The sequence below is a fragment of the Nanorana parkeri genome, unplaced genomic scaffold (genome assembly GCF_000935625.1).
Source record: "Nanorana parkeri isolate BGI_ZX_2015 unplaced genomic scaffold, ASM93562v1 scaffold239, whole genome shotgun sequence".
NCBI lineage: Eukaryota > Metazoa > Chordata > Amphibia > Anura > Dicroglossidae > Nanorana > Nanorana parkeri.
In genome coordinates, this window is record NW_017306507.1 from 691,537 (window position 1) to 712,051 (window position 20,515).

The window sequence follows — 20,515 nt, forward strand, 5'->3', positions numbered from 1 at the left end:
CGATCCAGATGTTGGATCGGCTGAGTCAAACTCCTTCTGCACTTCGGGTCGGCCGAACATGCTGAGCATGTTCGGCCGACCCGAAGCCACACGAAGCAGGCCGATGTACGGCGGATTTCAGCCGATGTACGGCTGAAATCAGCATTACCAGCCTGAAGTGAATAGCCGAACAGTGTTCGGCTCACTTCACTTCTGATCGGTCATTCACTCGGCTGCACTCGGCAGCATAGTGAATAGACCCCTAACTGTAGACCTTGTAAAAATGATTTACCTTGAAATTTGTTTATCCAATAGCCCAAGCCTGTTCTTTACAATGTGTTTTACATTTTCAGACAATACATACTGCCTGAAGCATGAGATATAACGTTGTGAGGACAGAAATATGGGAGCTACCATTGCTGACTTGACTATTTCCTGTCCTGTAGGCTAGTTCGAGATAAGCAACTCACATGGGTAACTCAGATTAAGATGATGGCCCCAGGGATCACATTGGCATTGGCAATGGCAGGTCCCCGGGAGAGTTTGACTTAGATTAAATAACTGTCTTGATTCTGCTCTTCAGTAGGTAAGAGGTTGCTGGAGTATAAAAAGTTTGGTTTCTTTATTTTTATGGGCACATCTAAGAACTCCAGTTGTAAACTATTTATTTAGATATTATATTTTGCAGAGTATAACACCAAAACATCTGACAGAGTGGCAGCAGATAAGTGGGGAATGTCCCATCTGTTTTTATTACTTAGTAGTGTAGAGGCAAAGGCCATATTTCCTAGTGGTTTGTACAATATTACATGGGTTCAATAATAAGTTTCCCATGGGTGTCCTCATTTGTGGTACAGATGTAAAGTCATGCAGTGTTATTGAGTAAATTTGTGCCTGTAATTTTTTGAGGTCACGACAGCATTACTTCAGCCAACCTAGTTCAGGTAAAGTCGGTTAAATTATGTTAAACACATGTTTCTATTTAATGAGTATGGGAATATCCATGCTCAGTTTGCTTCATTAAGTTAACTTAATTTTTTCCCCAGGGCTCTGAGCCAGGATTGATTTTTGGCAAAGCACTGAATATCCCCTTCTTGCGTAACTTAGGCTGTTCACCTATGTGCAGCAATTATCCTTAGATGCTGCCATGGGCATCGCTCAATTAACACAGGCATGAGGGGCACTGGACAAGCACATTAGTATCTGATCAGGCTATGTTTTATAAAATAGATACTCCATTTCACACAAAAATATACCACATCTGAATTGGGAATTGTCATCCACAGATATTGTAAGTTTAAATTTCCTCCTAATAATAGGTTTGGGACATAGTCAATTTAATACAAACATTCAATCAGAATTCAGTGGAGAATCACATGCACATAAAAGCATTTATTCCAGTTATGCATTCATCATCTTTTATATAGCTAGTATAAACAATCAAATCTGTCTGTGTTCTAGATCACTATAATCCCTCTGTACAATCACATTACAATATATTTATTAATATATATATAGATATATTAAACCTGCCTAAACAGTCTATTCAATGTATCTTTAGTTGAGTAGGTGCTCTAAGACAGCTGTTGAAGTAGAAATACATGGCCACAGTCAGCAAAACTAATTGCAAGTGTCCCGTTTTGCAGACAAGTAAAAAGAACACAGCAACACATTCAGTTTATTTAATTAGTTATCAGGTTTTTACAGCATTCTGTATTTGAGTCTGCAATCAGTTTGCTTTTCACTCACAAAGCGGTAGGCGGGCACATGGCATCAGTCTCTCCCTAAAATGAATGCCCATTTGGCACCAGAAGATTTTGGACACACTTCCTTTGCAAAGCCCGACTGGAAAAATGCTGTGACTGTGATGTTAGACCTTACCTTGTCAATCACAGGATGTAGATAGTATGGGCATTGGGGGAAAGGGGGGTATGGCATCATGACTTGTATGGTGTTGATGAGTCAGTCATTGCCTTTAACAATGCTGTTAGTCTGACACTGTAAACATACAGAGCTCCTTCATTGCCTAGTCACAGGCTGGGGTAGAAAGAATAAGAAATAAAAAACACAAGAACATCGCCTTGTCTTCGTGAAGTATGTTTTATGAAAATTGTATAAAAGATAAAATACTACTCACAAAGCCCATGTGATCATGAACCTGTCACAGAGATAACATACACATCCAGAGGCATCTGAGTCTGAAATCTTAAATGAACTAACGCATTTCAGGGGCATACCCCCTTCATCAGAGTTCAAACTTGTGATAATGCAACCAGATATATACTGTATGTGTGTGTATGTATATATATATATACATATATATAACCGCCCAGCTGTCAGAAGCAGTCTGTCGGCCGGCCAATGGCCGGCTGCTCAGCCAGCTTCGGCTTTAAGCGCAGCTCAGCCGAGCCGATGCATATGCGTTCGGCTCCCTTTGAGCTGCTCGGCCACGTTCGGGAGCTGTACGGGCTATAGTGAATAGCCCGTACAGAACCCCATCAGTTCTACTGAACCGAAGGGGTCCTAGGGCCGAAACTAGCCGAAGCTACGGCTAGATCCTTCGGCAGCTTCGTGAATAGACCTCTTGGTGTTTAATGTTGGCATGGGGTAGAAAGGGTGACTAAGGTAGCAGAAGTTCAATGCTAGTTTTTGCTATAGTTGCCTGTCAGAGTATTAGTACTAGCACTAGAGTAGAGCCCAGTGAGTATTATTGATATGATTTCAGAAAGGGGGTTAAACTGCAGATTGAGGAAACTTGCAGGTCATCCTTTCAGCATAAAACTGAGATTTTGAGATTATAATTTTCACATGGAATTTTCCTTTAATCAGCTTTATGAAACATTTAATAAAAGCATAATAACAAATTTACTTTTGTGGTAAAAATAATTGTATTCCAGCTTTATGGGTTTTAAAGAAATACAGCTTACACAACTACAAAACAGCATTTATAATTACACATGCTGTAGACCCCAACATGTAGAGTCTATAACACTTTAAAGGCGGTTGGCTTTTACGGTTTGTACTCTCTTAAAGTGGAAAAGGTAAACAACACCGTCTCCAGAATTGATATTCTTAATATGTGTTAAAGAAAGTCCTGTGTTGAGAAAAATATGGAGGATGTCAGACTTTCAGGTCAATAACTCAGCATGTATCAAAGCCATCAGATTAGGATAACAGACAGGTAACTAACATTATCTTTAAGGTCAGCAATGGTATCCTCTATTTTCTCTAAGCACAGTTCTCCTTTAACCACTTAAAGGCCATAGTGTTTCACCCCCTTCCTGGCCAGGCCATTTTTCAGTATTCAGTGCTGCTGTACTTTGACTGACGTTTATTCCGTCATGCAACACTTTACTGAAACGATTTTCATATCATTTTTTGGGGACAGATAGAGCTTTCTTTTGGTGGCTTTTATACCAGCGTGACTGGCCTGTGAATGCCAGAAACTTGGCGCAAAGGGGGTTTTGCACTTGCTTAGAAATTCAATAAAACTTTATTCTTAACTGCAGTTTACTATTTAGAAAATGTGCAATTCAATAACAACCTGTAATTGTCTATAAAATTATTAAATAATTTAAAAGGATGCTATTGGCAACTTTAAACAGTTTCCTTCCTTTCGGTGCATAGGGAAATGTGTTCTTGCTGCTGATATCAACCATTTATTGAAAACTCATATACTAACCATAAAAAACATGTATTAGAACTTCCTGAACAGTGCTTCTTGTCGAGGGCAAAGATGAAGATGCACAGACAGTTCATCTTTCCTGATTTTATTTGCAGCTGAGTATCACAGATGCTGTGCCTGCTGCTGACTGACAGACTGACACAGCCATCAACCCTTTTAGATCAAGTCATTAACATAACACTATATCAAAGACTGTAACGAAGCTCAAATTATGGAAATTATCGTTACCAAGCAAATCAAATCAGCTTATATGCTTAAAAAAGGAGCATGGCCAAATGTTTCATTTGGTTAGAATTGTGATTTGTTTTATTTGCCTTGTATTGATTCCCCTTTATCATAAAACACAATCTGGCAAGCAGTCCTGTTCTTTTCTTATAAATGTATTCTCCGACCAAATTAATTAAATAAATATTGATATCGCACAAACCCTTTGCCATCTCTGTACTATGAAAATAGACAGACTGGTTTTTTTTGTCTTGTTCTGTCTGTTTTCTTCTTCTTTTAGCAAAACGTGTGTTGTTCCTCTGTTAAATACCTCTGAATGAGTGGCTGTAAGTTGGATAGGTGTAGAGGTTAAAAGTTAGCAGTATTTAAAGGAAAACTCTTATGTTTATTTAGTGAGTACACATTTTAAGTTGTTATTGTAACATTTAAAGTGTTTTAAAGGCACGGAAAAAATGGAGAGGAATTATAAACCCTGCCTGGCTGTTATTGCTGTCCGAGTCCCTGTAAGGGCGATTCATCCTCTTTTTTTCCCCCCGGTAATCAATCTATCTGTGACTTTCTGTGAGTTAAGAAAAAGCCAAAATATTAATAGGTCTATTCACAAAAGGGTGAAGAGTTTGGAGAAGGCAAGAGAAGTGAACAATCTAGGCCAAAATAGCGGATTTGGAAAAATTCTCCAATTCAACTCACTTTCCAGTTCAGCTATGTTGTCCTAGATTGTTCACTTCTCCTGCCTTCTCCAAACTCTTCACCCTTTTGTGAATAGACCTGTTAGCTGTCAGCAAAACACGAACAGAGAGGACATATTCCAATGGGGACCAGTGATTACAGTCAAAGGGAATTTCCTTCTTGTTGGAGAGATACCTTTTATTCTTCTCTTTTTATCAAACTAAAAATGAAATAATGTTAGCTTTAGCTACACTTTAAGTTATTTTTTAATGCAATCTTTATTATATTTTTTTCTGTATATGAGAAAGTTTGATTAGCACACTTGTTTAAAGAAATATCCACTGCAGAAAATACTGGTTACTTTGCTGTAATCTTGATAATTTAGCGTAAATATTTCTGATTCATGAGCCTAATACATGCAAAGATTTAAGGAGTTTTGACTTTTCTCCGACTTTCAGTTGCAGTATGCTTTTTCCAGGGCCGTGACACAGAACTATTGTAGCTAGACACACGCATAATGAAACTAGCAACTAGCATTTCTGGAAGGAGACTAGGATAACACATTTCTTTCATGTCAGGTATACTTCACTGTTTTTACCTTTGCTGCTATAGTACCCCCGTGCCCCCTTAGTCTTTAGTTTCCTGTAGCTTGCAGATAGTAGAAATACATTTATGTGCCTGTAGATGTTCTACATCCTGAAAATTTACATGAGCCTGAATGCCATTCCCGCACTGCTGACTCACACATGATACTGCCCGATCTGGTGTGTACATGAGCCCGATTTTTGCAGAATACTCCCTAGACCCTTGACCTATATTCTAATTTCATCTTCTAAGGTAGATACTGTGATGGTGACCCTGATTTGAAATGCCAGCTAATGCTTAGAGTAATATGGTAATTTAATACAAAGATAGGCAATTGCACACAACCATTTAAATTCACTAATATATGCTTCAAAAAATCAGTTATTTTAATGCCAAGCAGCAATGAGAATACATTTAATTTCATTACTTTTACTTTAGACAAGTGAGGGTACATTTGCAAGTAAATAGTCTCCCATAAGCCTTGCAGGTATGTAGGGCTGCAACAACTAATCGACATAATCGATTATAATCGATTATTGATGTAGTGTCCCATTGCAGCCAAAACTCATTAGTAGTTGATGATGACTTATTTCCCAGTGTGATGCAAAGGATCACAAATATGTGAGTTTTGTTATCTTTCAAGACTCTGGAGAAAATACTTAACCAGTGAAATATGTTTTCTTTCTGGGAATAATGCTTTTATTTCAAGCAGTGCTAAATCAGAGAATGGTGTAATTCCTGAAATCTAAACAAGACTTTGAGCAGCCTGATATGGGAAAGTTGGACTGTTAGTTCTCAAGGGACGTCTGGTATTTAGGCTTCATCTAAGTTCCTAGTACAGCAGGCAAAGTAATCAAATAAGTATTTCAGGAGATATATAATAAGTACAATATTATAATTATAATAAGTATAATAAGAGAATGTTTTCTTGTGTTTTCTTCTATCCAGGTGTTCCTTTTCTTCATAATCCTGACAAAACAAGAAACAAATTTAAACAGTAATGTTCTTTTTTCTTTTGTGTTGCCAGTCATCTCAACCAGGACTTCACCCTCCCCTCTGCCATTTGCAACGCAAGCTATACTTCCTCCGGCCCCAAGTTCCTACTTTTCTCATCCAACAATCCGATATCCTCCACACCTGAATCCTCAGGATGCCCTGAAGAACTATGTTCCTTCTTATGACCCGTCCAGTCCACAAACAAGCCAGGTAATTAAAATGCAACAGTTATAAATGTCAATCATCAGCCCACCAGGATGCATAAAATCAGATCTGAAAGTGGTGTTCTAGTAGACAGATTTCACATAAATAGCTATTGGAAATTACATGTAAGTGTTATCAGTTGGAAGGTGTCATTGGTCTCACTGCCTCCAGCCAAGTAGAGAGCCATGCACCTTCCATTGCCAGGCAGTGCCAAATGTTCCCAATGGTAAAATAAAGATCACAGGACTTTATGTTAAACAAAATGTGTGAGGCTGTAACATATTACAAAATCAAAAAGAAAATGTGACCATTTATGTTCAATATCTTGATTTTCCCAGAACAGGTTAGGAAATAACTTTTTTGTCTGATTGCTATTGACAACAGTATTATTTCCCTGTGGTCTTGCTTTTATTATATAGTGTGCTGTTATCTTTGTCATTATATATGCATATATATTGCATATGAACTACATATATTTGTATGTGTGTATATGTATGTATATATATATATATATATATATATTAGATGAATAGACCCCACAGTCTCATCTAAATGCCTTAGTGCTCCACACAATGAGGATTATGCATTCAAAGGACTTCCAACAGATGATGAAGAAAAAATGGTGGATTTATTACACAATCTTTTCGGCGATTCTCTGCTCACCTTGATAAACTGTACCTACAAAGGTGAGCTCAGATTTGCACCAAACCCAGTCTGAACCTGAGCTCCTCTAAATCCAGAAAAATACTCACCCAACCTTTATTCCACCTGGCTGCTACACCGGTCTCTGCAGCCTCTCTCCCCCTTCGCTCCGGTGCTGTAAGAGGCAATGGGGGGGTAGCGAGGCTGCAGTGACAGTTCTAGCAGCCAGAGTATATCTTTGTTATATTACAACCTAGACAAACACGAGCTCTAATCCCTTTGCGGTGCGGGGATAGCCTCACTGTGAGGGTTAAGCTTTCTTCTGCCTGGAGTTCTTCTTTAAAGTAGATAGGATTATAACCCCTGCCTGGTTTTTATTACTGTTTGTGTCCTTGCTGGGGAGAGTTACCTTTCTTTGTCATGCTGACCATTGTCACTGGACAGATAAGAAATCTCACATTTTTACAATAGTCAATGAAACAGAAGGTGAGCAACAGATTCCAATAACGAAACTGTTACAGTGATAGCTGTCTAAGAAGGGCTTCCCCTCCCCTGACCTCACCTCACTGTTTGTTGTATCCCTGAGCTAGGTAGGAAATGAGGGGAAATCCAATAGAACATAACTAAACCCTGAGAGGGAATTAGGTACAGTAATTTCCTTCTTTACCCAAACTTGCCAAAAAAAGTTTTCATTGAAGCATCTGATTAGATATCCTATTAAGGTATTCAGAAAGTCACAATGCATGCTGGTCCCACTGACAAGCATTTCTAAGCTAAAATTGCCCTTCATTTATGAAGAAAAAAAGATGTCAGTTATAAATGTACAGCCAGCTATGGGAAATAGCATGAAGAGTATAAGGTTCTCAGTTTGCATCAATTCCCCTGAGGGCTATACATGGTGTTATTATCCATAGTCTTTCTTTTAAGTATTTGATTGTAACCATGGGTCCTGTACAGCTGTTAAAGCAGCAAGAATAACCATAGATCAGATAAACAATATTGCACTCCTCATATACCAAGGAGATGTAAATGTTTAAATATATAGCCTGCAAGTTTACCAATTCACTTAAACAAAATAATTGTGCTAAAATAGTCTTCTTTATCAATGGTTCTCTGTATTATTTATAGACTGTTCTAATATGAATTCCATGTAATGTGTAGGTAAGGTAAGCTACTGACTGGGATGTCCAGCAATTATTTTTCTCAATGTTAGACTGTGGAAGATGACATTTGCCACAGTAAGGTTGTTTGAGTGCAGTTTAAGAGGCACGAGTTTATTTGGAGCATGCACGAACTCAGGACAAGAACATGTCTTTAGAAAACTATACAAAATCTGCTACTGACTGCCCTCTCTTGGCTGAGTTTCTACATTTCTGTGAACAATACATTCATATTTTCCATATAAAACACAGCTTTACGTTACATTAGCTTGCTAAACATTTTAATTCAGCTCTAATTCAATAACAGAGTGCAAAAAGTGATGTACAGTAATCCATAGCAACTTATTCAGACATCTCTTAAAGGGAAGTGTGCATAGCCAATAACAACCAGTCAGAATTCCGCACTTTGTAGGGTTTATCTGTAAAAAATAAGTCAAGGCAACTGGACTTGCTGTATTTTTCTTGAAAGATGAAGAAAAATACAGCAAGTCCAGTTGCCTTGACTTATTTTTTGCAGATATACCATGACCTGGATGAATGAGAACCTTAAGGCTGGTTATAGATTCATGCATGTACCATCTTTTCTAGTTTGACTATTTTTGGTTTGGGGGATGCACTGGAGTCCCAACGTGCATTTTTGGTTGCTGGGCCTCCAGTGCGTCCCTGCACCTTATTAGGAGGAGTTGGCTACCTCCAGGTACACCTGCATGTAATTTATCGACTTCATTAATATGCTCACACTTGGAGACTCGGATACATAGAGTTAGGACCACACTTTGCAGAGGTGCCTTGGCGCGGCAGTGTGGCTTCTACATATTTTTGGCCAAAAGTTTGTGCAACTAAAACCTCTGATTTTAACGCATACTGTTGACAGGGCTATTTGTTTGGTTGCAGGCTGGCTGGCAGGTTGAGGCTGGGGAATTTTTGTGTTTTGAGAACCTTAACAGACATTTTGTAGGGTTTGTGTGTTTCCTTTCTGAAACTTCTAAAACTACAAATGTCTCATTAAACCTTATGCCTGTATTGAAGTGAGATGGTTACTGCATAAAGCAAAATGATTGTCTCTTAGTGGAAACCAATATAACAATTGTTAAAATGAAGTATTAAAGTTATTCTGTATAAAAAGGTAGACACTGCAAACTTCTGAATATGAATTTTTTACAGTAAACTAAATTCATGTTCGGCACACATTTCACCCCCTTTTCCTGCAAACAGTGAAACACATTTTAACCTTTGCTTGCCTTTGCCATAGTGACCTCTGTCTGCATATGTCTTGCGATAGATGTTCTCAGTGTCTTTAACATTTATTGCAAAAAAATGACTTGGCATCAACGCTGACAGATTTGTATTTGACAGCCTAGCTTGCTCCAGATATTTTTATTGAACCAGTATAAAATTATATTTCTACTGTAAAGTCTGCTGGCCAGTTACGTGTAAAGGTCTAGCAATATAAAAATGATAATAGGCATATATTTGTTTCTGTATGTGTTCATAACACAGACACTATAGAGGTGAAGTTTACATGTTTTCATAGGATTGCAGATGTATTTTCTCAGTCATTACATAATAAGTTTCCAAAGCATTAGACAAGCATGTTAAAATGATACAATATAGTTATTTATTCTCTTGCATATAAAAGGTTTATTATTGAAAACATCTACATTGTAGAGGTGTTTTCTTGTTTCCATACTCTAATTTGAATACATTTACTAATGTATTGCCTGATAAACAGTACACATTTAGGTATGTTTTAGTTAATATAGTTGTATAAACAAAGGAAGACATAAGGCCACTAAAGCTTTCATGGCCATCATTGTGCATGCAGTGTTTAGACAAGTGAACTTTGTGGTAATAACACGCAGCAGACTAAGCATTAAAACATGACTTCACTTGCCTTGACTAAGAATACGTCTTACAATCCTACAGTGGTACAAACTTAAACAGGGACTATAACTTCAATGCAGATTAGTAAACTAAACGTCAGATTGTAGTCTATCACGGGAGTGAGCTTGGAGCGGTGACAACTTTACAACACATGGTGTCCATGGGGAACATAAGTAGCCACCCTCCAGAAGGAAGGACAGTCTCAGCACCAATTCAGAGAGGATTTGAGGATCTACAGCCGAGTGATGCACAAATAGAACACATTTTTGATTATAGTTAAGGTACGTGAGGCATTTTTAAGATTTGACTTCTGAGTTTAGTGTCATTTGAAGCTGTCTGCAAGTTTTTAGACCTAGTCATCGTTTTGCTTAAGCATCCTCAACTAGCTTGATGCTCAACATAAAATACCATTCATGTTCGTGCTGTTTAACAGGATGTCTCTAATTTTTTTTTCCAATACTGGGTGTTAAACTGAAATATTTTGAAAAAGTTGATAACAGTACACTGTGCACATGAATAAACTGGGCCTAGCTATTCTAGGCAGTTCTCACTTATACAGCTGTGTATTACATTTGTGGTGCCATGGTGATGGTGTTTTACCACTTGGTATGTGCACCATAGTTCCTCAGAACATCTGTTCTTTTATTTTTATTTTTTTTATGGAATGGCATACAAAAATTAATTTTGATCAAACACTGACTTTTCAAAAACTAGCTTTGGACATATCTGCTCTGCACACTGCCTGTGACTGAATAATTGTGCATACACCAAGCAATCCCCAATATAAAGCAATGCTGATGTTAAATACTTACCTGGCACCGCATAGCAGGCACCAGCAGATGTCTAAACACCAGGTTGATTTTTCTTAGTGTTCTGAGACTCTTGAACCCCTGGCCATTTTGGTTAATTTATGCCCTGGGTAAAAAAAACTATTCCTTGCCTCTCCCACTATTGACAACTAAAGTCACCTATTTTAGCTATTCGAAAATGGTGGGGCTTAGTAGGTAGGAGGGGGCAGAGGTGCCTGTTGTAAAGTGCCATCAGCAGTTTGCCATCAGCAAATTCATTTTCTTCAGGTTTCTGTTTAAAAATAGGCAGTGCTATTGTTTCTAAGGTATATTATGCAAACAATAGTTCTAAAACATACAGGGGGGAATTCATCAAAATTAGAGCAGATAGAATCTGGAGCAGCTGCCCAGGGCAACCAATCAGATTTTGGCTGCTCCAGTTTTGATAAATTCCCCTTGCAGTGTTTTTACCTACCCTCAATGCAGTTAGCATTTTTCCAAACAGGACCTCAGCTGTTGTCAGCTAAGACTATACTCAGCAAGTTGGAAAGATGAGTTTTTAATAGTACCTGAAGAAATGTTTTAGATTTTTTTTTCCTGTTTGGTCATGTAGTTTTAGTGGAATCCATCTTCAGACACTTCTCAGCGCGGGCCATATTTTTTACAGATTTCTGCCACATTAAATGTAAAGAATTGAACAATTCTACATGTATTTTTCATGAATATTATTCATAACCATTAAGGTGTATCTCCAAGCAAAACCTTTTTTTAATGTTTAGGATTGAGTGGCGAGTGTTTAGATGCTCTGAAGGGTTTTCATTGTTGTCTGTTTCCCCATTTGGGAGATTCACTGGTGACCAACGTAACTGAGAAAGAAAGTAAGGGGAAATCCTAAATTTTAGAGCTGTCCCCAGAAGGGGAAATCTTCCACTGGGGGGCACCTGTTAACTTTGGAAGATTTCCTCTAAATTCCTTTTGCAACTCTTGGAACAGAAAGTGAAGAGAAATTTCCCCAATGGTAAAAAATGAACTGCCACGGTTCAATACTCTATTCGAACATTTCTTTAAAAGTTTTTGAATGCAAACACTTCAAATTTAATATTCATCATAGGCCATGTTCTAATTTTTGGACTGGCCAATAACGGGACTGTCCATAGTTGACTATATTAAGGCCACAGTTCATTTGAATTGTTTAACTTGATCTTAATATGAATCTGTATTTATTGCCTGTCTCTTCACAATTGAGACCACTGTATATATATATATATATACATATATATATATATACTATGTAGAGTATCCATATATATGACAACTATAGCTTTGTCAGTGCAGAATGCACAAACATACCAGACAATATCTGTGAACAGTTCAATCATTGTAGAAATCAGGGCATCTGGGGATGCAAGCTACAACAGCAGGGTTGCAAGATGTGCTGACAGAATGGCTAGCCTGGCATGGTACTCAATGTGATACAGAGGACAGTGCTGCAAAAAGGTCAGAAAGCAAAGCATCTGCTGTTAAGTGAGGCAACAGCTGTAAAATGTCTCACAGGGCCTGATGAAACATACTGTGCTCTGTGGTTTGTTTGGCTTCAATACATGCAATAATATGTGAAAAACTTGTGTCTGCAGAAGAGATCACACTGTGTGTAGCCTGTAATAGACCTAATCAGCCCATGAATTTATAGCTCAAGGCTTTCATAAGCAATGCGGATGTAATGTTATCATTCAAAATAAGTAATATGAAAAACATTTATTTGAATTATTATATGGAACTCTTTGGGATTTGGACTGTTTTAATCTTTTGCTGGCTCATTATCTTTGCAGGTAAATTGTTTATTGGTCATCCCCACCTGTGTTCTTAAATACAGCTTTTCTGCAGTTTGACTGCATATGAACTGCATCTAAAGTATGGTACATTAGTCAATGGTGCTGAGTGTGGTGGTGTAACAAAGTAATACATAAAGGATTTTAGTTGCATTGACAACCTGGAACCGTAATAAACATCCGTACTAGTGTGCACTAAAACAGAAACTTGAGTTTACTGCTTATTTTGAATAATATTTTAGGCAGAAAGATCATATAAAACACACATTAATATGCTGTTGCTCACAGCATTACTAATGCCTCCTAATCTTTGCAGTCCCTTGCAGGGTGTTAATGTGCAGTAATTTGCACATTAACGTGTGTTATTTCTAATGCTACTCATGAATTTAGAACAGGCTGCAATGCATAGTTTCAGCCAGATTGATGGAGATTTCTTGTGACTACAGTTGTGGTAGGATTGTGCCTTGTGGTTAGCTATGCCCTATCCCCTGTTCTGTGAACATCCAAAACCTTAGATATAACATGAGCAAGCATCTTTTGTGTATGGGTACTATTAGTTGACAACTATGGGTCTTCTTTGTATTAGCTTCGGCTTTCACCTCGGCTCATTCGAGCCGAAGCATATGCCTTCGGCTCAGCTGAGCTGCCGGCCGACTTCGGGAGCTGTAGGGCCATAGTGAATAGCCCATACAGCAGCCCTTCGGTTCCCCTGAACCGAAGGGGTCCTGGGGCCGAAGCTAGCCGAAGGATCGGCCGAAGCTACGGCTAGATCCTTCGGCTGCTTCGTGAATAGACCCCAATGTATTTTTGTAAACTTAACTGTGCACTCAAAATTTAAATTTAAGTTGTTTTTTTTTAATACCAATTTAAGGATAATGCTAAATAAACTGACTAAGTGTAGATGATGAAGTGTCCTACTTTTTTTTTTAAACTGTCTTCCAAGAAAAGACACACAAAAATATATGTGATGTGATATTGGCAAGGCAGAAAGTGCACTCTTTTTTCATACTGATATATATCACATTTTCAGCATGAAAGGGCTCCTGCTTACTGGACTGCAGATGGAAAAAACAGATACCATGCCTGCTTTTACCTAGAATGAACTGTTCCTCTCCATCCACGCTCAGTGATGCTTTCATTTAGATTGTTAGGACAAGCAACTGAGCTGTCTTGTAGTCCCCACAGCAATTTTGTGGTATAATTACATTACCGCTGCACTGATTATAGTGAAACAGCTATGTCATTCAATTGAATATGTAGGGGAAAATTAGTTTAGTGCAACACAGCCTATGTTGATTTCAATGAAAAACACAAGAGGGAATTTTCTTTTTATGCTTTTAACTACAACAAATTGTAACAACCAAGGAAAAAAAAGTGCTTTGAGCAAGCTGTGCATTCCATGGCCCATTTGCATGATTGGTGGTTGGATATTGTGGTAAAGTGACAGTATTGGCTCTAACAGTGATCTCATAATGCTCAAACAACAATCCATAAAACATATGACTAGCAATCTGATAGTTGACCATTTCCTAAACATTTGCAAAGGCTGGGCAAATACTTATCATTGTCAATTTCTCTGGACTCAGTGGACATGAATTGAATTTATTATTTTCATATCACATGTTGTTGAGTTCAATAGGAAACATCTGTTTTCCAAAAGTGAAAAACGTAGCACCTCTGATCTATGATCTAAGCCAGTGGTTCTCAACCTGTGTAACCTCAGGACCCACGTTTGTCCATGGTCACTAAGTGGTGACCCAAATCACACTGCAATGGAACACGCAGCATTGCGGTAACGTGCATTCCGGTGTGCGCGATTGAGCTGTGGGCGGGAGGTGTATTTGGGGTGCCATTATGAGAACTGGAGTGGATCCCCAGCCAGGGATCCAGTGCTGGGCTGGGCTGCTGTGATGTGACAGAGCTCCATCCATCCATGCATTGCTTGTACAACTCCCATGCACACCGTGTACAGGTGCTGGGAGCCAGAATGTGACATCACTCCGGTCCAGGCACCTCTACAGAGCACGTGAGGGAGCTGTAAGCAATGCATGTATGGATGAATGGAGCTCCCTCGTGGCCCTAGCTCCAGCCCACCCCACCTCAAGCTGACACTCGACGCCAGGCAGCATATTCTGAACGGCTGCTTTGTGTGAGAACTGACATTGCTGCGCTAGGAGGATGCTTATAGACTTTTACCTAGAAAAGTGGAAGGCACACAGCGACCCACTGAACATGGGGTCGCGACCCACTTTTTGGTCACGACCCACCAGTTGAAAACCAAGTCACTGTCCACCAATGATACAAATGTAATGAATAAGCACATTAACAATACATACTTTGATACGTGAAAGATTGGCTCTGTTATATTCATTCATTTAAAATATTCAGTTCTGTGAAACATCTGTAGGTAGGCCAAGGAGACCTTGTGTTGTAATTGTCCGATAAATCATTTTGAAAAACTGCAAAAGTTGCAGCATGGAAGCAGAGTTACATAAACATTTTGCCAGCCTTGGTGTCATGCCTAAAGTGCCAAGACCAATTTGTCCACATTGTTGTAAAAAAATATTAATATGCAGGTTTAATATAAAAATGTTTTGTGCACCTGCAATTTGTCATACCTAAAATGTATAAAACTCACTAAAAATGGTCAAATAAATCAATGTAGATGCCATCTGCACACCATACAAAGATGTGACCAAAAGTAACAGAGAAGGTGCTTGTAGTGACCGCTGGAAATCGGCTGGATAAGTCACTAGCACGCAATAATTCAATATGCAAATAAAGTTAGTTTTTTTGCACAGTTACATCACATAGCTCAATGAGCCAATGTTTTGGGGCCGCACCGGGTCCCTTCCTCAAGGCGACGCTGTGTCTTATGTAAACATACATGTTTTTTGAATCCTAATAAATAGACCCCTTAGTGTTGCAACGTTTGTTGGCTTAGATTCTGTTAAGAATTGCAAAAGTTTGATGCATTCATGAGAAAATCTAGAAGTGTTGTAATGCAAAAATATTTTGCAAAGACCTCATGGCCTAATTTTATTTTCTCAAGACTTCTGCAATTATTTATTACTGATTGTTAATACACAATGTAAAGTAAAAACAAATACCCAGTTTGTACAAACCTTTTACTGTATATCAAGCCCATAATATGTCTTCTGTCAATCAGGTGTTTTTCTTAGGAATCACAAATCATTGTCTTGTCATTCTAGTTGAGCTGTCCATAAGAACGTCAGCTCTGATATCTGTCAACTGTGTGATATTGTGATAAAATGTGAATGTTATAGATTCAATTTTTTAGTGGTTTGACAGTATATGCCATAAATGAGAACCTTGGGACCACCATGATTGTATACAATAAAAACAGGAGATTCCTAGTGCATTATTGCTGCACAAATAAGCCATGGACATGCTAAACAGAGAATGGCAATGTCAATTTAAGAGAATACTTTACAATATGTACACAAGCAATCCACATTTCTCCATTCGACTGAAAGGGGAAGGGGGGGGGTCACCAATAGTGTATGCTTATAGAAATATGTGGAAATAGCTAACAGCCGTGGCAAAATGCTTCTTGTTTTTAGTACTAGGTTCTTTGCATATTATGGCCTCTATAGCAGCAAATAACTCTTACGTGAGGTCCTAAATAACAGAAACGACCTGATGGAAAGTCTACCCCCATCCACCTAAAATTGAGAAATCCATTTTTTTTTAGTGCAGTTACTTCCTAATTTCATCACAGCCAAACACATTTGTCCATCAAGTAAAACAAATGCATATTTTTAACAGGTATTAACCACTAGGTAAGGTATATATCATTTAAATTATTTTTATTCAATCCAGGTAAATGTGCCCTGCAAACTTTTTGCAGTCAGAGATCAGCAAAGACTGATAATCATATTCATATTCAGAGAGGAAATTTACTTTAATGTGGCCAGTACTTTTTTTTTTTTTTTTTTGCTCATATATATTTATTGTAAAGATGTCCATTTTTTTTTTTTTTAGCACTAACTTTATGGGAACCACCTAAAATGTTCCCTGTTAAGAACAGTGATATAATCTGTGTAATCTGAATACTTAGAGGTTTATCAGGTCCAAGAAAGTGTTTAATGGAAATGTAGAGATTCTGTGTATGGATTGTGTAGGCTTCTGAATCTTGGTCACTCAGTATTCAGCTAAATATTTAATACTACAAGATGGCTTTTTTTCCAGCAAATATTTTTCCTTTGGGTTAGTCCTTATCACTGTAACATAATAATCTAAATAGCCCTGTGCTTACTTTTTGAGCAGAATAACATTATTTACATTATTTCCACATGAGCCCTGCACTTTCATTTCCAGGCTTTCAGAGGGGGATATAGCTTGAGTATTTATAATGTAGAATAGCAAGAGGTCATCATGGCCAAAACAGTGATTACAGACTTGATTAGCATCCAAGACAAATGGTGTACCCCAAGGCAGCCCCAAAGCTGTGATCACAACTGGCTCCAAAGCTTGCCAAGCAGCCAGATGCCTTTATTGGAAAGCTCTTTGGTGCAGTTTAGCACCTGAGTCCTGAGCAAGAGAAAAAGTCTGACCTCGCACTCCCACGTAAAGGCAGACCATTGCTGCAGAATGCTGCATCAATATATGATAAAGAATCTGTCCATGTTATTATTATCTTCTCCAACTTGCTCACCACACTTGTAAAAATATATTCCGGGCCTTCCAAATTTCCTCTAACATGGCACAAAGCAAAACACACAAACATCTTTTTGTTTGAAATAAAATGTTGTCCAATCTAATTGAAAATGTATTTGTTTTCTTTTTGACTCATGTTTTATTGAAAAATTCCAGTCCAAATAATAAGGGAATAGTAGTAATAATATTTACCATCACATTATATATTTACACAGGGTGAAGTTAAACAAAAAGGCAGCCGTTCCATCTGCACTGACCTTTTTCCTGACCAAGTGTTCTGTGTTAGCACTTTAGTGGCAATTGAATCAAAACATATTTTAAGATCTTTTCCTTAAAGGTATAGTTATATTAACTGGGATATTAAGAGACAGTTGCACCATGTTGTTATCAGTAGATATAAGAAATATATGAATTTAAGGGTTGCTTTTTTGCTGGCTGTATTTTCTCATATTAACAAGATTTAAGGCATTAATATGGTGTGTGTGTGTGTATATGTGTGTGTGTGTGCGCGTATAAACTCCTTTAAGATTCATTACATTGATGCAGGATTGAGTATGTGAACGATGTATATTGAAGACAGTTGTTAAAACAAACTGATGTTTCATCTGACAACAGCAATTTTTATCTGTGTTCATCAGCTTTGCTATTGTCCGGGTTCTATTGTTAAGTGAACATTGGCTTAAAATTAGAAGTTGTAAAGTCGTTGCAAAATTGTAGTGTGGTTATCTTCAATGCAGAAAGATTTGTAGAGCATATCATTTTATTTATATATATTCTTTTAAAAGTATATTCCATCCAAATTTCATAATCAGCCTTTGGAATGCATATGAGTGAGGACAGCCTAAATATCTCAATCTGCTGTTTTTTTATTTAAGCCCAACTCTATGATAAAATAAAACCCCTCCCCTCACTGATCACTGGGCTGGAAAAAATAATAATTTTAATTTACCACGGTCAAGTGATTATCCAGGGCTGGGTCCTTCTTCTCTCTGTTTCCTTCCTACTGGGGTCCTTCTTCTGAGTGTCCATGTCACTGCTTGCATGACGTGGACAATTCCCATTGGCTGTCCACCAGAGGGGTCCTCTCAGGATCCAGTGGACTACTGACATTGGCCCAAGAGCAGTCAAGATTGGCTGGTGAAGGTTACTGTGTAGCACTGGATTAGCAGCCGTGTTGGCGTAAAAGGTGTCAGCAAGGGACCTGGATGTGGCAAATGTAGGTATGTAGGTATTAGTATAGTTTGCTTCGCTAGGTAAGAAAAAAGAAATACCTGCTAGGATACTTATGTGGGTGGGGCAGATGGTAGGAAATAGTTTTTGACTGCATTTGAGCTTTAAACTTCTCAGTTGCTGAAAATCTCCTTGTTACAGGTACTGTGGTGCTTAGTGAAGCGCATCACCTCTGCAGTGGGGAGCATTCCAGATTCTGTCCACTAGTGCTCAGTCCATAGTGGGTCAGGGGATGGCATCCCCATTCCCCCCACCCCCCGCTTCTCCAGCACCACCCATGCTCCTCTTAGGGGATGGTCATTTGACTGGAAATACCCTTAGGCAACAGTTGATTGTTAAGTCAAGTCAGTCAACACTGTCAGGGCTAGGGGATGTTCCAGTTGTCTCCAAGGAGCCTCAGACTCTACTAGATATGATAGGATATTTCAACATGCAAATGATACTGGGGGTCTATGTACACAAATGTCTTAATGGCAGTCATCTGATGACTATAGACATCATCTAATGATTATAGGTGTCTTACAAGATCGCAGTAACAGAAAAGTACATACAGACGATTGGCATGAGGAAAACATATCTTAATCTGCACTTTGCCCTTTTTTCCTAAACATAATTTCTTCAAATGCTTATAGTGATTTTTTTGTGTATCTGAATGACTCTATTGTAATGAAATTCTATGTAGCTGGTATAGTCTTTTCTATTGTTTTGTCTTGTGTGACAGTTTCAATAGCACATTAACAACTGCTGCTAGTCTGACTGACAGTATGTATGGTTACAACTTTCCCTCTGTTCAGTTTTAACTCTTCTATTTTACTTTTGAATGTCACTTCAATTCTTTTCTTTTAGGAAGGATTTCATTATTCTTCCTAGGCTAGGATTAGGCTTCTGGGCATAAATTTCAAGATGTGAAAGCTGTAAATCTGTTGATTTCAGAAATTGCCTATTAAGTTGTTAATTGTGGTGCTTTTTAATAGACATATTAAAGCATATTAATCTTATAAAGAATCTTCTGTATTATTGCTTAGAGGACTATTTGCAAAGTCTGGCATACTTGAAGCCAAGTTATGGCTTTAAGAGAATCTGTCAGTTTAAAACATCTATACCCTGCACACTCTCTCTAGTTTGCTGTGTAATCTGGACAAAGAAATAAGGTTTTCTAAGCCTGCCCACACAGATATGCTTCCCAAAACACCATATGCAAGCTACACAAGTGAGCTAATTTTTGGTCAGTCAGTATGTAAAAACAGGGTGAGGCAGAATTCACACTTAAAAGGGTTCCCAGCAGTATAATGCTGTCATCTTGCACAGAAAAACCACAGCAGGCACAAAAAATTGTCATACAGATTAATCTAGTCCACTCATAACTCTGTGTTGCAGTGCCATGTGTTGTAGAAAATGCAGCCTGGATTCGTTTTTCAGTATCAACATGTGTTTTAGGCAACAACAACTAAGTGTAATGAAAAAATACCCATGTATTGTATTTACCATATTTGAATGTGTATTGCTCCGCCAAAGCAAGTATGAAAACAGCGGATCCCAGCCTGACTTCTTAGAGCATGGGCATACACAACTGGGCAATATAGTCATTCATGTCTATATATATATATAACTTTCAAAAAAGACATATGAACATTAAACGGACTGCAGCTTGGATAACTTCCACGTTATACCCAGTTAAAAGGTATAGTGATATTAAACTAACAGACTTACTTTTTAAAATCTAATATGGCTCTATAGGCAGCATGCACTGCACATATTTGTGTGATCTCTGTGACAGCAAACAGCAGGGAAGTTAACTTTGGTAAAGTTATTCCTAAAGGTAAATACATTTACAGTCCTGAGGCAAAATGTGTAGAACACTGAACTAACTTGAACAGTGTTTGATCACAGGCATCGAGGGAACCTGTGATGAGAGCTGAAAGAATTGTGGCTCAAGACCTGTTCAATTAAATATTGTGA

The 20,515-nt window shown here is 38.2% G+C and overlaps 1 protein-coding gene across 5 annotated transcripts in view; it reads left to right on the forward strand.

The window, feature by feature from the left end:
• The window catches only part of NFIB (nuclear factor I B), a 194,071-nt gene that overhangs the window by 139,923 nt on the left and 33,633 nt on the right, over positions 1–20,515 (forward strand). For all 5 annotated transcript variants that reach the window (XM_018556487.1, XM_018556489.1, XM_018556490.1 and 2 more), the window contains one exon: positions 6,171–6,349. In XM_018556487.1, the coding sequence (XP_018411989.1) occupies positions 6,171–6,349 (179 nt within the window). The remainder of the gene's footprint in view (positions 1–6,170; positions 6,350–20,515) is intronic.